This window comes from Pinus tabuliformis, chromosome 6, assembly GCF_031772625.1.
Source record: "Pinus tabuliformis cultivar Carrire ecotype Pingquan chromosome 6, CPIR1, whole genome shotgun sequence".
NCBI lineage: Eukaryota > Viridiplantae > Streptophyta > Pinopsida > Pinales > Pinaceae > Pinus > Pinus tabuliformis.
Window position 1 is genome coordinate 1,840,333,276 of NC_142292.1, and position 18,997 is coordinate 1,840,352,272.

At 40.3% G+C, this 18,997-nt stretch overlaps 1 protein-coding gene across 2 annotated transcripts in view; it reads right to left on the bottom strand.

Moving 5' to 3' along the window:
• Positions 1-543: 543 nt before the first annotated feature.
• The window catches only part of LOC149266362 (fumarylacetoacetase), a 184,077-nt gene continuing 165,623 nt past the window's right edge, over positions 544-18,997 (bottom strand). For both annotated transcript variants that reach the window (XM_089430445.1, XM_089430443.1), the window contains exon 14: positions 544-959. In XM_089430445.1, the coding sequence (XP_089286571.1) occupies positions 897-959 (63 nt within the window). In that variant the 3' untranslated portion in view covers positions 544-896. The remainder of the gene's footprint in view (positions 960-18,997) is intronic.

Below are 18,997 nucleotides of genomic sequence, written 5' to 3' on the forward strand. Positions count from 1 at the left end.
ATAAAGTTGTCTTATAGAGTCAATATGGCTATATATCATATCAGATCTAATGATACACCGATGGATGTTCCTAGATGCTTCAAAACTTTCCTTTTATGTTTCTCCGTTGTGTCCGTCGTAAAATTATTCAAAACTCAACATATCCGTCAACTTTCTCACATGATTCGCTTTAATCAAACCCCAATTATGAATTATAGATCCTTTCCCAGTTCAAACAATAATTCATTGGATTTAGCATTTTTTGTTAAAATGTGTATATTATGAGAGCCTGAAATTAACCCAATGTAAACAACATTCAACTTCTAGACAAGTTGTCATAGAATTGCTTCAAAAACTAACATTTTTCAACAACTTTTTCAAGATATAGTCATCTTAAATTCTCAGCTCCTACCAACAAGTACTGTTGAAAAACCTACGAACTCGCAGACTTAACCCTACACACCCATATTATTTTCTCACGCATTTGGTAGTTATAAATACAAAAAATCCACCATAGCAACAAGCAAGGTAAGTGAAGAATAAGAGTCTCAGCGAAAGAACTGATGAATAAAAGACGAAAGCTAACATAATGAGCATTACCAACATGATAGGCGACAAGGTTTAAAACAGGGGACCACAAAGACTGAGAATCAGTAAGGCATGATACGACTGCCCGGTAGCCAGCACCATATTGAGCAACTGACAATCTGGTATGTAACTTATGACCAATTACAAAATTAGCCAATTCCTTTGACAATTCTGCTGCTTTTAGTTCATTACCTAGAATAGAATTACCAGTCAATAATGTCCTGCTGAAGCACATACTATATCACAATTGAGCCTCCCTAAAAGAATTCACCCAACAGACTCTTGAAGATGTGCCATATAATACGAAACAAAGATTATAACTTTACTGGTCAGGAAATTGCAGGTAGTATCTTTCCAGAGCATGTACCAAAGCCCACCTTATATCCATCTCCCTGAACATACAAACATAAATGTCAGGATATGAAATGTAGCTATATTGATCACCAAAAAGCGCTGCAAAATTTATGCCATTAAAATGTTAGCTAGTCTAATGGTCATATGATAATTTAGTATTGGAAGTTTAGTATTAAAGAGATTAAATAAACAGTAAATTCACATGATTAAGTCAGAGTGTTGGTTATACAATGTCATTATGTAATAACTAATAACACATTAGTTGTATGGGACCTTATTGTTGAATTTTGGTAGCTGAGATCAGTATTCTTCACTACAAGTCAATGACTCGACCCTATAAGAAAAATGAAAAAGAAATTTTAAATTTAGAGTTTAGAATCTATTTTTTGCCTCCAAAAGCTCAGGTTGGCTCCAATTGTTTAAGTCAGCCCAGCATGAAGAGACATGCCCTTTGGGGCACCACAAGATCACTATATATACCCACTCAACCTCCTCACTTAGACCACAGTTTGGATCATCATCATCTACTATTGTTTCTGTTTACATGTGCGAAAAAAGGAGATTTCTGAGGCAGAATTTGAAGGATGAATTTATGAGACAGAATTTGAAGGACAAGTTTATTCTGAGGCAGAATTTAAAGGAGGGCCAAGTTTCAAGAAGGCCACAGGAGGGTCACAGGCTGGGAGCAGGGAGGCCGAGAGGCCTTAGAAGCTTGATGAACAGGACAGAGATATTTCAGGCCTAGCAAGAGGCCAGCAAAGACTGTTTTGGACGGCTGTTCATGGAAGAAGGGTTGGTTAAGCCCTAGGAACTTCCAGGTTGTTTTATAAAACTCAGATTGTACTTTTGATGAATTAAATAATTTCTCCTAAGAAAAGATTGCTGGGTTTTTCCCTAGTTAGGGTTTTCCAAAGGTAAAAATTTGTCTCGTGTTTGGCTGTCTCTTCATGATCCTACTGTCACTATTGTTTTACTGTTGAGATTTTCTATGTATAATTGCTTAATAATGAATATGACACAAGATCAATTAATGAAGAAATCATTGGAAGTAATTATCAGATTGGATGGTTATGAAAATCCAGCATGGTATCAGAGCTCGGTTGAGGGAACAGCCATGAAGAGACCAAGGGTTCTGATTGGAAAACCTGAAACGATTTCGAACCTATTCTCGAGGATTAATTCAATCCAAAGAGGAGTTTGTTCTTGAGATAGAGGAGTTGTATAAAGCAGATCTGAAGTTTTAGGGCATCTCTGTAACAGTTAAAGCCCTGTGTCGGCCTCTTCGGACTCCCAAGATTGCTATCTGAAGAAAAATAATTTTGAAATTACTCGGTCTGTTGTAGGGACTTATTACATATCAAATTGTGCCCTAGTCGTGACATCCACAAGGAGATCTTCCGTACAAGTCGAACCCTCGAAAGATACCTGGAGCAAGCTTGGTGTATTGGCATTGCTGAGTGTTTTTTAAGCTGTCTCAAGCAGATCAACCTCCTCATTGACAATTTTGGCAAGTCTTCTTAAGCCTATTTCTACCTTCTGTTTGAAACCTTGCTGGCCAGATTTCGTTCCACTTAAAAGCCAGAAATTTGAACCAGATTTTGAATCAGACCTTTGAGGTCACTTGTTGAGACAGAATGGACAATGGATACACTTGTTTCTAGAACTGTTAAGGCATATTGATGATTGAATACAGGCCCACTCCAATAGCTTCAGAATTTGAATTTGGAAGCAAGAGGTTTTGATGTTTATCTCTGTGCTATACTGATCATGCACAAGGGCAGAGTTCATGCTTGTTGACAGTTGAGATGCTGGGGTTCTCAAGTGTTCCCAAGAAGGACAAATTTTCCCCTTGAAATCAACTTAAAATCTTGAGAGACCTAGATATGATGGAGACATCTTACGTTCAAGGAGCATTCCTTGATTGACTGATAACATAAGGCCAATCACCTTGTTGGCAATTTCATCACATATGTGGAGGCATGGGACACTATGGCACATTCTTTTCACTTATGTTTTGGACACTTGGTTATGATCTCACAGTTTCTTTTCGTCCCAGCTATATTGACTACAATAGGATAATTTGAACATGTCAGGATTGATGAATTTTTGGGCTTAGGGTTTGTAAGCCCTATACGATCTGAAGGTGATGTCTTGAATAAGGGTCTGTGGATAAAACCCTAGAGCTAGACCTATATCAATGTTTCCGCTGAAAGAAGAAACTCTAGCTCATGCAAGGAAGGAAAGGAAAGCAGCATGTTGATGATGAGGATGAGGATGATGAGTTTGCAGATGGATTTCATTTCTGCAAGAAAGCTAGGATCAAGAGGGAGTTGACAAATTCCCTACAATCCTCTAAGTACTTTATGTTGAAAAGTGTAACTAGGTTCTGTCTTCATAATTACCATTGTACTTGTGTCATTGTATATTTCATGTTAAAATTAATTCAGAAAAATAAATTTTTATTTTTCAAGCATGGATTTCATGCTCAAGTCAAATTATTATTTGATGTAAGCATGTTCTTCATGCTCGTTATTATTTACATTTGTCAAAGTCAAAGGCTTATTTACAGCCTAGAAAAAGACATTTTCAGAGATGTAATTTGAGTCAAAAATCACCTCAAAATGTCAAATCGGCACTGCCCTCGAAGAAACATCTATTTGAACCCCTCTGGACAATATAAATAGAGGGTGAATTGAGCTCATTAGGAGACAAGCAATTCGCATGATCTGTTCTTAAATAAATGGAAGAAGAAGAGTGAAGTCAAGGGAGGCTGAAGTCTGAAGTTTTCAGTGAGAAGGAAGGGTTTTATTGAGCTTGGATACGTGATAATTCTGCCATGACACCTCTTGTTGAAAGTTTGTTCCCGATGTTGTACATGTTGCTAGTCTTTTGTTGTTGATGGATTTGCTATGTGGAAGGAGGGCTTGACTTGGAATCTTGAGGGTTGGAGTCTTCTCATGGTCATGGGTCTTGGATATCTCACTTTGATCTGATTCTATAAGAAGAGAATTTTCTGGGTTTTCCCCCTTGTGGGGTTTTGGCCTTGGCTTGGAGAGCCTAATTTCTTGTGTTCTTTTGTTTCTTTGTGATCTTCATGTACATTATGGTAATTGCTTGATGAAGAATAACATAACATAATAATAATAAGCCAACAAACTCTCACAAGTAATTACCAAGAAAGAGAAATGTACCCTAATATGCAATCAACATGATTTCTCAACATGGTATCAAAGCTAAGGTTGCTAGTTTGAAGATCAATTTTGTTGGCATCCTTGAAGAAGACTACATTTTAAACGAAGACCACCATCATGTCCAAAGTCTGCAACATTCATACTTTTTGTTCAAGATCCGAGCTCAAGAGGAAGATGACAGATGCACTCGTTCTTGTATGCACTTACACTAGTACACACTTGGTCTAGAAGGACAGAACTTCGAAAAACATCTTGTGTTAAACCTAATCAAAAGATCTGATCCTGTGATCTGAATTGTATATTCGCAAATGTCTAAAGGGATCTGCATTAACCTTGAAGGCCGAGACTATGATATTCATATTCTCTGTGGATAAACATTATAATTCAAGCTTACTTGATACTGAGACATCTAAGCTTCTTACAGTACAGTCTACATCCTATTTACAATGGCAAAGTGATCCAAAACTATGACTTTTGTGATGACACCCAAATCGTTTTATGGCACATCTTACCCTGATGACTCGCATCGAATGACACATTCTTTCCGGTGATCCGCACTCATTACATATTTGTGGCTCGATTTAATACACAATAGCTGTGGCTCTCATGTTCAACAGCGACTTGCACATTTGGTGGCTTGTCATCTCTATGTTACAGTAGCTCATGTGAACAAATCACATGACATATCTCTCGGGCTCACATTGTTATTGTTGTTTGTGGCTTGCAGTTACAATGAATCACATACTCTCGCATTAAACTATGATTTGCTATTCCTATTGTGGCTCTCATTACTATAAATAAGATTTGTATACATCACAGTGGTCGCTCTTCTTGTTGTGGTTTGCATATGGTACCTTTGTGATAGAAAATGTAACTAGGTCCGGTCTTCATAATGTCTTATGTAATAATGATTTTATTTGATGTAAAGAGAAAAAGAAAATTTATTATTATTATTATTTTGTAGCATGGGTTTCATGCTCAAGGGTAATGTATTTATAGGTCAAGCACCCATCGTGTGCTTCTAGGGTTGTCATAAAGTCAAAGAGTCAAGAGAGATATTGTAATATGTAAAGACCCCATTGGGCATCTTGTAAGAAGTTAGAAGAATTTATTTGAGTCAAAGTTCTATCAAAGGACCCTCCAAGATCAAGTCGGCCTCATGAAAGCAATTTGTACCACTTGAAAGCCCTATATATAAGAGGCATTCGACCTCATTTGAAGCACACATCTAAGACATGCGAAAGAGAAAGAGAAGAAGTTTGATCTTAAGAAGAAGTACAAAAACACTAGTGAAGTTCAAGAAGGAAGTTGGAATCGAAGTATTGGGTATCTCTCTCTCTCTCTCATGTGCATCAAAATTCTGAAGTTACATCAAGGTCAAAGTTGTAAAGTTGCATCAAGATCGAAGCTATGAAGCTACATCAAGGTCGAAGTTGTGAAGTTGCATCAAGGTCGAAGTTGTGAAGTTGCATCAAGGTCGAAGTTGTTGAAGCTGCTAGGTCGAAGTTGTTGAAGCTGTTGCTAAGGGTCGAAGTTGTTGGAGAAGTTGTTGGAAGGTCGAAGTTTGTTTTTGGAAGTTGTGTAAGGAAATTTCATCAAAAAGGAAGGTTGACTTGATCTTGGAGGGGTCTTTGTCTTGGGTCTTAGGTCTTGGAATTCGTCATTTGAAGATTCTATAAGAAGAGAATAATTCTTGTGGGTTTTCCTCTCAAAGGGAGAAGTTTTGGCCCTGGCTAGCAGCCTATATCTTGGGTCCTCTTGTTTCATTGATCTTCATGTTTTTGATGATAAGAACACAATAATAATCAAGTAAAGAAGAAGCTAACAACAAGTACATCAAATTGAAGGAAAATAACATCACAAGCAATTACCAAAGTAAGAGAAATCACCCTAATCTAGCTGCCCTTGCTTTCTCAGCACTCTATGACTCAGATTTTGTGACAGTGTCTTGTGTATTTATGTTTTGTGGCTCTCATAAGTCAATCATGGCATCACATTTGAGGCTCAACATTACTATTATACTCTGAGCATCATCGTTATATCCCTTTAGTTCATATTACAGGGGCATTGCATCTATGTATACTTTGTGGCATCATTGTTATATGTTTTGTGTAGCACCGCATATGTTTCTATGTGGCATCGCTAATCTCTATGTGAGGCCCGCATCATTACCAATGACTTGCACATCTTGTTTGTGACCACACAGTGACTCTACAAACTAGCAGAACAACGACTTTGTGGCTCATATATATACCTATGATCCCCTAAGGAATGTTATAATACTATGTGGCTTGCTTCTCCTCGTCAGTGGCTCACATTGCATGACTGGATCACACATTCTCTTGTTGTGTGGCTTTAATGTTTGTAATTAAGGACAAGATCTATGACAAATGTATGAAGCAATCGTATAGGTAGAAAAAGGATCAACTATAGCTATGAAGCCGACCTAAAGTCTGAAGATAGCTCGTATTGCTCTGAGGCTCACCTTTTACACACAGTGTTTGCATTATGGCTAGGAAGTATGAACAAGTAATCGACATAATTAGGACTAGGGAGTATGAATTGCGATAGCAAGTTAAGGCATCACTAATAGTAACTAGAAATCCCTGTTCAATGGTGAAATAATAATCCTTGTTAAAGTGAAGTATCTTCATAAATGGATGACAAGATGTTACATTGACCGTGATGTATGATAGTGCCATCATAACAGTAATGATGACCGTAACCTTATCTCAGCATCCTAAACGACAATGATCTCAACATTGACTTTGATATGGCTATATGGCTATAAACCTTGGTATAATAGTGACCTAAGGAAATATGACAATGGAGAATTATGACTACAGTACCCTACGAAAGTTGTCCAGTGACCTTATACGGATGTAGCCTTGACATAATAGTGACATTGTTGACAAAAAGACAATGACCTTGATTGGAAACGAAACGTGACCATAATGATATTGAGACTATGATTCATGTGACAAAGGCATAACTATGAAATGATAACTTGGAGACTATGACAGTAACCTTGTTGAGGACTTACATTGGGTTGAGGACTTACATTGCTGCCCTTCTTGACTGCTCCATGGGGAAGCGTTAGGGCTTCTTTGTGGCTGAGACAAGGGTTGTCCTCCATGACAGCGTAGAGCCTTCTAGGGCATCTCCTATGATAGCATAAAGCCTTCTCCATTAGGGAAGCGTCGTCTCTTAAGATCTCTCCTCCCACCAAAACCCAAAGACAAGTGGAGAGGAAGAGATCACAAGAAGTGTGTATACAAATGACTTGCAAGCCACCTCTTTTTATACTAAAACATTGAGCACAAGTGGGGGCAATTTGGTTATTGGTTGACCTTGACAAATTGTCCCATAACACAAATAAATTCATATCTCCATGAATACATGTCGGAATCGAATGATCTTTAGATCAATCCTCCACCTCTTGACAAGAGGAATCCAAGAAAAATATCAACTACCATAAATAAGATGACCCACATGGAGTTTGGCCCTAGTTGCCAATTTTAACAATCCCTCTCAACTAGGGAGAACTCCATCTGTTGATCCATGTGTCCGACTATACTATCTCTACCATCAGTGCCCTGCACTACCCTGCTCTACACTACTTTGCTAAACTCTGCTCTACTCTGCTCTGTTGAACCATGAAGAAGAAGAATTGATCGAGAATGTCTCATACCATTCTCTACTGACCCGAAGTCAGTTTTATTGATCCCAGATCAATATCACAAGAGAGTGTCTCAAACCACTCATATTGATCCCAAATCAATGGAGGTCATCCTAGCATAGGGAGTACGGTAGATACAACGATGCGTCCATCGATAGTACTACTATGGTCCCTAACCCCATTTCCCTGCTCATTGGCCAGATGAGAGGTACTTCCCATGAGTCCCAGACTGCATGAGTAGGATGCCTCGATAGGAGAACCATTCATCCTGTCCGTAAGTCGCCTCGGGATATCACAGGGGAAGGTTGAGCCATTCACCTTGTACACAGCGCACCACAACACACCATTAGGGGAGGGTGAGTCGCCCTATGATCACATGTTGCTCCAGTAGTATCCCAAGCCCCTCGGAGCTCTCAGAGCTCAATGCATGCAACATGCAGGACCCTCATAGAAGGTCTCTCAACGACTCCAAGTCGTTCGAGAAAGTCACAAATTTGACCTTTCCCCGAGGCTTTGACAGAATGTCTGCGAGTTGTACATCAATCTCAATGCGATAGAGCCTCCTCGCTCATCGACATACCATATCCCAGATAAGGTAGTATCTAATGTCAATATATTGGAACAATCATAGAATACAGGATTCCTTAACAATCGAATCCCCCCCTAGTTGACACAGAAGATCACGGTGGTATCCATCATGTGTATAAACACCTCACTAAAGAGCTCCCGCAACCAGGCAGCTTTACACGAGGTCATACTCGTAGCTGTGTATTCAGTCTTAGTGGTGCTCAAAACAATCGTCTTCTGCTTCCTGCTCATCCAGGATATCGAGCAGAACCCAAAGAGAATAAGCACTCAGAAGTACTCTTGAGATCCTCCACACTGCCTGCCTAGTCAGCATTCAAATAATCATGCAGCTTCACATCTCCGACAGTGTATCTCAATTCATGAGAGATTGTGCCCCAAAGATATCTCAGAAGATTCTTGACACCAATCCAGAGAGGCTCAACCATATATGAGCTCGTCATGCTAACTGCAAAACATATGTCCGGACGAAAGTTCACCAAGAACAACAACGTTAGTATGAGTTTGTGAAACTCATAAGCATTTCCCAAATCTCGTCCGACATCACTACCACATAACTTCTGAAAGTTAAGCTCCATCGAGGTAGTCACAGGCTTGCAGTTCACCATTCCAAATCCGGAATCCAACTCCCTCTTACTTTTGCAAATGAGAGGGTTTGCACCTTTCAAAAAGAGGTCATCCTCCGAGGGTGCCAGTATGAGAGGTCTATCATCCACAACCTTCAAGCAAAGGGTCCGATCAGCTTCACTCCTAGTGAATCTCATCTTCACTAGACAGCTATCAATCCTCTCATACTATGCCCGGGGTGTTTTGCTTCAAGTCATAGAGGACTTTCTTCCACCTGCACACATGAGATTCCAGATCATGAATCTCAAACCCCTTGGGTTGTTCCAAACCTATGGACCTACTATATGAGGGGAATGGTCCCCTTATGATATTTTCCTTCGGTACATCTCAGACATGTACCTTCATGCTCTTCTTGAATTCAGGCATCCCTGTCACCATCTAACTCACATCAAGTAGACCTCTGGTGCTATAGATGAGATGTGACAACTGACATGGTCCCCAATGGACCATCCTGCAACTTGATACAACCCTGAACTCAAAAGCATCTTTGAAAATTCCATTTTCAAATATGTACCTTTTCATCGATAAATGCCACCCTGAAACCTTTGACTTCCATTGTCGAAATGGACATCAGGTTCTTCTTGCGATCAGGTACACAAAAGAGATTCTTGTAAATGAATCGAGTTACCCTCATTCAATTTAGGGGTAACATTCTCCATACCGTTTCCGGGATAGGTGGCATCGGCTCCAAGTATAGTCCCACGATTGTTTCCATCTCTACTAAATTAGAGAGAGCACCCTTCTATCCGATGAAGTACCTTGAAGCACTACAATCAATAAGCCAGATTCCCAAAGAATCTGAAGGAGAGGGCCAATACAAGATAATGCTTCTTTATCTTATTAGAAACAACATTTGATTCTTCATACTTGGGGTTCCTTGCTTCCTTTGAAGAGTCAGATATTTCCTTGATGACCTGCATTACCTGTCATTCCTTGTTATCATCATCAAGTGATGCGTCCCTACCATTCGGACACTCCTTCGCATAATGGTCGAACTTATTACAAGCAAGGCATCTGCCTTTTCTTTCACCCTCCCATTGAAGTGATCTGTAGGTAGGCCATCAAAAGCTTCTGCTGTGCCACTCTGATAATATTCTCTGCTCCGACTTCACCCTCAGTGAATTTGAAGAGGGATGAGTAATCCATTGATCCTTTTGTCCATTCCCAACTGTCTTCGGTGATTGCTCTTTCACTCGTGCTTGGGCTTTGTCTTCACCTCAACTCTGATACCATGTTAATTTTAGGTATGTTCTATGCTTAGAGCAATTTATTTCAATTTTCACAGTTAACTCAATATCTTTTCCAAACTAGCGATCACATCGGCATTAAAGTAAAATGCAAATAGAACATAAACATAAATCGCAGAAGACAAGCCAAGACAAGAGGACACAAGATGTGGCGCTAGCCAAGGACAAACCCTAATGTGGGGAAACCCTTGATCAATTCTTCTTATATGTTTTTCAATAGTTCAACAAAGAGAGAGAGAGATAGTACATTTACAACATAAGTCAACACTTTGACTTATCTAGATAAGAGCATTGATCATCTCTAAGAAGATGATACATGAGATCAGTTGAAGACATGTTGCTTCAACCGATTCTCCAAGGTGACTCCTTCACCTATCATTGTGCTGCATCTCGTCATCATGTTGCACCTCACCGTGTTGCACCCATCATCACAACGTTGGACCTTATGACCATGTTGTACACATCATACTGCTACATCTTATGCTGCACTGTTGTACCAGTGTTTAACACTGTTGTACCTTGTGCCACTGTTGCACCATGTTGGCACCCATGTGCTTGCTACACCATCGTTGTTGTTGCTATCCTATGTACCATACTAGTGCAGCACCATGAACTTCTTCTTCTTGTTGCAATACATCATACTACTGCACCTCATCGCAGCATTCATCATCACTATGCTGCACTTTGTTACATTTGTGGTGCACTCATCATTTCATCACTATGCCCTTCATCATGTTGCAACATTCAACATGCTGCACCTTATTATATCATGTTGTGGCACTTACATCAATTCACTGTTAGGGGATTCTCTGATTGCCACATTGTTGGACTGGTAAGGGCATTCTAACAATTGTTTGGACAGCCTTCATAATACGGTCACGGACTGGTTAGGGCATCAATGACAGTCCTACCAGCCCTCACACATCAGCGACAACATCTATCCCAAGGCTACGATCACCCTTCTCCAACATTCCTAAACCACACGTTGGCTTGTTATACCCCAGCAGTCACAACTAGCCCTTACACCCTCCTTGTTAGCCTTCACATAGACTTGTAGGTGTATAAGTGACTGTGTAGCAAGCTTATCCCTTGCTGCGGTAGCCCTTTCCAAGGGTTCTAACCCCACGAAACAGTTCCTCATGTCTTCGGCCCTCAAGAACAGTCTGCGACATCCAAGACAGCCTCTAGGCCTCCACCAAAGTGACCCAAAAACAAGCTACTGCTCCAGCAATTAACTCGGCCTCCATTGAGAAACTCAGGCCAAGCCTCCCTCTCTTGCTGCGGTTAGGGCAATTTCAGAGCTTTCATTCTTCCATAGACTATGTTAAGGTTCTAGGGCATCCATCTAGAGTAGCGACCCTTTTCTAGGCTGCATTGAGGGCTTACATCGCTGCCCTTCTTGACTACTCCATAGGGTAGCGTTAGGGCTTCTTTGTGGTTGAGATATGGGTTGTCCTCCATGACAGCGTAGAGCCTTCTAGGGAATCTCCTATGATAGCATACAGCGTTCTCCATTAGGGCAACGTAGAGCCTTCTATGGAATCTCCTATGATAGCGTAGAACCTTCTCCATTAGGGCAGCGTAGAGCCTTCTAGGGAATCTCCTATGATAGCGTAGAGCCTTCTCCATTAGGGCAGCATCCTCTCTTAGGATCTCTCCTCCCACCAAAACCCAAAGACAAGTGGAGAGGAAAATATCACAAGAAGTGTGTGTACAAATGACTTGCAAACCACCTCCTTTTATACTAAAATGTTGAGCACAAGTGGGGACAATTTGGTTGCTGGTCGACCTTGACGAATTGTCCCATAACACAAATAAATTCATATCTCCATGAATACATGTCGGAATCGAATGATCTTTAGATCGATCCTACACCTCTCAACGAGAGGAATCCAAGAAAAATATCAGCTGCCATAAATAAGATGACCCACATGGAGTTTGGCCCTAGTTGCCAATTTTAACAATCGGGAATCCAAGATAAGAATAGTCCCATAAGGACATACCTGGTGAACATTCAAATGGGGTATGTGCCTTGAGAGGTTGTGGTAGTGGTGTCCAAATGTATGCCTTCCAACATTGTGCTCTAATCTAATGGAGAGTTAGAGCTTGTTAGTCAAGGCTTTGCTATATTGTTAATTGACAATGTTGATTATGATGTTGATGTTTGATGATGGCTTGTCAATCTGAACTCTTCTTATGAGAATATTTCAATTTGAGAGTATCCTTGTATCCAATTGTGTAGTTATGAATACCTCCCTAGTTAAGAGGGAGTGTTGAAAAGTGTAACTAAGTTCGGTTTTCATAATTATCATTGTACTTATGTCATTGTATATTTCATGTAAAAACAAAAAGAAAAAAAAATCAAGCATGGGTTTCATGCTCAAGTCAAATTATTATTTTATTTAATCATGTTCTTCATGCTCATTATTATTTGTATTTGTCAAAGTCAAAGGCTTATTTACAACCTAGAAAACGAATTTCTCAAAGATGTCATTTGAGTCAAAAAATCACCTCGGGATGTCAAGTCGGCCCTGCCCCAGAAGAAAAATCTATTCCAACCCCTTTGGACAATATAAATAGAGGGTGAATTAAGCTCATTAGGAGACAAGAAATTTGCATGATTTGTTCTGAAATAAATGGAAGAAGAAGAGCGAAGTCAAGGGAGGCCAAAGTCTAAAGTTTGCACGTGAAAAGTGTTGAAAAATGTAACTAGGTTCGGTCTTCATAAAATGTATTTGTCAAAAGAATTTTTATTATTGTTACAATGACTTATTAAAGCATGGGTTTCATGCTTGAGTCATCATTTTATTAGTCAAAGTCCCCATTGTAGACTTCTAGGATTAATAAAGAGTCATTAGAACCATTGTATATTTTATAAGACCCTTCTTGGGCTTTCGAACAATGTAAAAAGAATTATTTTTGAGTCAAAAATGAATTATGTAACCTCGACACCAAGTTGGCCTCAAGAAGATCAAGTCGGCCTCAAGGAAGGCAATTCGACCTCATTGGAAGGCTATATATACAAAGCAGTTCGACTTCATCTGGAGTATCTCGCTCTCTCAAGTATAGTTTGATATCTAAGGCTAGAAGCTAGATGCTGGGAAAATGCAAAGTTCAAGGAAGGGGCTAAAAGGACTGCGAGTTTGGTCAAGAAGGAAGGGAAGAAGGAAATCGAAGTTTTGGTGTCTCTCTCACTCCCTTGTGTGGGTTGGTTTAGGATATCGAAGTCTCCTTGTCAAGGTCAAAGTTGTTGCTGATGTTGGAAAGTCGAAGCTGTTGCTGATGCCGAAAGTTGCCAAGTCAAAGCTACTGCTGATGCTAGAAGCTGCCAAGTCGAAGTTGTTGTTGATGTTGAAAGCTGCCAAATCAAAGTTGCTAGGGTCAAAGTTCTGTTGCTACTAGGTCGAAGGTTGGATCGAAGAAGAGGTTGGCTTGGTGTGGAGGAGGCCTTTGTCTAGGTTGAAGAGTCTCAAGGAAAACTATTGAAGGAAGAGATTTTGACTAGGTTTTCCCCTAGATAGGGTTTTGCCCTAGGAGAGGGCTTACATCTTGTGTCTTGGGTTTTTGTAATCTTCATGCACACATAATTTGGTAATTGCTTGATGAAAGATAATATAACAAATAAGTAAAAGAAGCCAACATAATTCACAAGTAATTATCAAGAAAGAGAAATCTAATCCTAATCCTACTAACATTGATTTCTCAACATGGTATCAGAGCTAAGGTCAAAGAAGATTGAAGATCACATCGTTGGCTTGAAGGAAATGATTACTCCCTCTATGATAAGAATGGGATTCAATACTGCAGGAAGTTGTATCAAAAAGATCTTCTACTACTTATTCAACAAAGTCAAAAGCCAAGGGTTCCTAGTTGCACTTACAGGTTCACTTAATAATGATAATGCATGGATTATTGACAGTGAAGCATCTAGGCATATGACAAGAAAGAGTAAACAACCTCACACTCTATCAAAGGAATCATCTTCTCATACAGTGGAATTAGGAGATAACAAAATCTATTAAGAAGCCTGGGATCAACATCATTAAACACTGGAGAATGGAGCTAAGGTGAAGAAGGAGGAAAAAGACAATTTAAGGATCTATTGAAATTAATCTAAGGAACCTCAAGAAGTTGATTAAAGAATCACATAAGGAGACCATATAAGGAAATAAGCTTAATATCTCCCCTCGAAATGGAGTACTCCAAGAATTAGCATGCATGCGATATCTTGGATGCTACTCATGGGGATGATAGATACAGGGTGATGGATGAGGTCATCTACTACAAGGACAGGATCTATTTAGTGTCAGGCTCACAGATGAGGGAGAAGATCCTGCGACCTGCTCATGATTCGCTTTTGGCAAGGCATTAGGGATTCCTCAAGATGTACAGAACTATTAGAGAGCGCTTCACTTGGCAAGGGCTCAAAGAGGACGTCTTAAGGCATGTACGGCAGTGTGATACTTTCCATAGAAACAAAGGGGAACACACTCATCCGACAGGACTTTTGAGCCTCTTCCAATCCCTGAGCAGAAATGGGAGGATATATAGATGGATTTTATCACAGGGCTACCAGCAATTCAAAGGCGAGATTACATTTTTGTGGTGGTGGACAGATTGACGAAGTTTGCTCATTTCTTTTCCATTCCATCCAAGTACTCAGCTTCTCAGATGGCAGAGCTATTCTTCAGGGAGGTATTTAGACTACATGGTTTGCTTAAGACTATTATCAGTGATAGAGAGAGCAAATTCATGGGTGGTTTCTAGCAAGAGTTGTTTCACCTTGTGGGCACCGAGCTTACACCTAGTACGAGTTACCATCCTCAAACAGACGGTCAGACAAAGATCGTGAACAAGTGGTTGGAGGGCTACCTGCGCAACTATGTGACTAGGCAACAGAGAGTGTGGGCAAAGTGGTTGTATCTTGGAGAGTACTGCTACAACACCCCATACCATATGTCCATAGGTATGACGCCCTTCCATGCCTTTTATGGTTATGATCCGCTAACCTTTGCCGATGTGATCTTTGCAGACAGCCAACCCCCAAGGGCAAAGGATTAGATACAGGAGAGCCAAGATATCCTTAGATGTCTCAAGGATAATTTGCAAACTTCCCAAAACCAACAAAAGTTATATGCATACAGGGGTAGAGTAGAGAGGTAATTTGAGGTAGGGGACTTGGTATTCCGAAGGCTACAACCATATAAGCAATCCACGCTAAAACAGAAGGGACCTGAAAAGCTCAAGCCCTATTGCTATGAGCCATACAGGGTAACCAGGCAAGTAGGGGAGGTAGTGTATGAGCTTGAGCTTCCACCCGGAAGCAAGGTGCATAATGTCTTCCATGTTTCTTGCCTGAAGAAGGCTTTGGGGCAGCAGGTGATAGCCACTACGAAGCTACCGCCTCTAGATGATGAGGGGCACTTGGTTTTAACACGAGAGGCCATCTTGCAAGAGAGGGAAAGAAAACTCACGAGCAGAACTATCAGGGAGTACCTTGTGAGATGGAAGGACTTACCAGAGGAGGATGCCACGTGGGAAGGGGAATAGATTTTACAGCATCCAACACTTCAATTATTTGAGGACAAGCAACATTTGGGAGGGGAGGATTGTCATATCCCCAACAGATAAAATTGACTAAGGTGAATTCCCAGTTTTGCAGTTTTATTTTCTTATAAATATTTTGGCGATGGGATTTGGGATAATGGGTTAGAAGACTTGAAATTAGTTTTGCTAAGGGAAAGGAAAGCCAACTTAGGAGATTTGGGTAAAATTAAAGTTGGTGGATTGTGGGGGTCACACCAAAAAGGGGAATTCGAACCCATGGGAGGAATTCGACCCACAAAGAGGAAAAATGTACAAGGGGATTCGAGCTAGTGGGGGCCACAAGGATGAGAAGGGAAGCAGCTATAAAAGTCAAGAGCAAACTCATTTTTCAAGTTCTTTGTTTTTGCAGCTAACTTGAGAGCTTACTTGAGTTGTTTAGCCAAGTCAACTAGTGCATTGAGCACAGGGATTTCAAGGAAAAATTCCCAACTCTCTTTCAGTGGACTTAGAGTGCCACCCTAGGAGGGAATCCTAGAGCTTAGTGGAGAAAAGATTGCTGGAGTTCGTGGGTCTTTTCAGCTATTTTTCAATCAGTTCGAGCATCCAAGAGGATGCAGTGACAAAACGCATTCCATTAAACCGAGGGGTCTTCAAGGGGAATTCCAGCCAGAGAATTTGGGACATTGCTACTCCAATGAGAACCAAATTCCTCATTTCTAGGGCCTGTGCAGAGGCTTTGCTGGGTAGAATTCATGGGGCAGATTCTAGTTGGGTTTGTGCTGGAGTTGAAAAAGAATTTCACTCTTATCTTCCGAGAGAATTTGCACGGAATTTATACAGCCATTTGAGGAGGGAATTAAGGCTAAATCAGCAACAACATTTGTGGGGGACGTAGAACCAATGAAGGAGGGTGTGGCACTAAAATTGGGTAATTCCAAGAGGTCGGAATTAGCCCAAAACACTTATCTTGGACGAGCATCAAGGAGCCTGATCCTAATTTTGCAGAACTTTTGGAGGAGTTTTGGAGCCCCAAACCTCAGTTCACCTACAGCAGCAGTTGCAAAAATTTCTGGGTTGAATGCACAGCTTGGAGAAGTCATTTTGGGTGGAGTCGTTCAGTTATTTTCACCTGGGTATTTTCTTACGTACTGTAGCAAGCCCAGGTGCATACTTTTCATCTCCACTTCTATTCAGATTCCCATGATTATCAATAAAATGGCTCAAATTCATTAATACTGCCCTATGGAGTTCTAATTTGTCATTGCATGCATCGTGTTTAGATTTTTCATGTTATGGTTGTGTTGTAGCCTGTAGATAGTGCACGTTTTGGTATTTCACTGTAAATTTTCTAATTAGAATATTACATTCTCATTCATTCTTTGTTTCTTTGCTGATCAAAGCACCCAAAACTCATAACACCTTGAGCTAATAAACTAAGCTATCCCTCTTCTGGGCTTCGATCAAGGTGCCCTAATTGTTGAAGAATCTAGGCCAACGTAGTGTAGTGTGATTCTTCGTTACTTGATAACAATTTGTGATGCACTTTTACAATTTATCTTCTTCTTCTTATTAGTGTGTGTGTTTCATCAAACTTCTATCAAAACAAAATAACAAGAACACAAAGTTTGGCTCTCTGCCAGGGACAAAACCTCTCCACTCTTGAGAGGAAAACTGTTAATTTTTGGTATGCTTTATGCTAGAGCAAATTATTTCAATTTCTTTTCCACATTAGCAATCACATCAGCATAAAGTAAATTGCAGATAGAACATAAATATAAATCGCAGAAGACAAGCCAAGACAAGAGGACACAAGATGTGGCGCGAACCAGGGACAAACCCCACAATGTGTGGGGAAACCCTTGATCAATTCTTCTTTTATTTTCTTCAAAGTTCAGCAGAGAAAGAGAGAGAGAGAGAGAGAGTACATTTACAACAAAAGTCAACACTTTGACTTATCTAGATCTAGCATTAGATCATTCCGTATAGCGATGAGATCAATTCAAGACATTCTGCTTCAACTGATTCTCAAGATGACTCCTTCACCTATCATCATGTTGCATCTGGTCCTCTTGCTGCACCACAACATACTGCACCATGCTGCACTAATCATGATAATCATCATGCTCCCCATGTCCATAATCTTATCACGCTGCCCTTCATGTTCATGATCTTATCATGCAACCCTTACTAATATGCATCATCATCATGTTGTTGTCCTTACAAATGTGTATTATCATCATACTGCTGTGCATCATGTCCATGTTCTCATTCAACTGCTGCCCATGGTGCATCATTTAATACTTTAATAATATGCATCATTTAATACTTTAAGTCACAGCTGTACAGGATGTATGTTACTGTGATCTATATACCGAGATCTTCCTTTTAACGTTTCATAGCACATCAAGACTGATCTTAGATGTGCCCAGATTACATATCATGTACAACGTATATTCAGCATATAAAGTCTTTTATCTGCGAATGTGTCATCATGTACAGCGTACATAAGCCTCCATGATCTGCTTATAAATGTCATCAAAGATCTGCGTATAAAGTCCTTTATGAACAACGTATAAAGACCTTAATGAACAGCGTATTAAGAAGTCTCCATGATCTGCTTATAAATGTCATCAATGATCTGCGGCTAGGGCTGAGTGTCACCATTGACTGCGTATGAGTCTTTGCTACTGCGGCTAAGTGCGGCTAGGTGACTTCCTTACTGCGGCTACTGCAGTTAGGGCATTACTGCGGCCTTTATTTCCCTTACAGCATCTTCAACCATGACTGCGGCTTTTACGTGCTTCATTATGTTATCACTGCGGCTTCCATGCTTAGGTTGTGACTTCAAGCCTTGACCCATTACATAGACTACTGCGTGTAAGGATCTCTGCCCTGCATATTAATTTGGGCATCACGTTGACTGTATAAATGTCACCATGAACAGCGTAACCATGAACAACATATAAGTGAGTTTCCATGAGCAGCGTAATAGTCCTCTTCTTAGCAATGAGTTAGAGCATCATTTGACTGTGTATATATGTCTTCATGACTGCGTTGAAGGAGTCTCCTTGTCCCTGTGTTGGATCAGCATGCGTTGGCTAGGGCATCATCAAACAAGGATAGCGTATTCTTTTTGTGACTCTCCTTCTCCAAAACCCAAGACGTGGAGAGGAGATCACATCAAGAATGTGAGTTGAAAT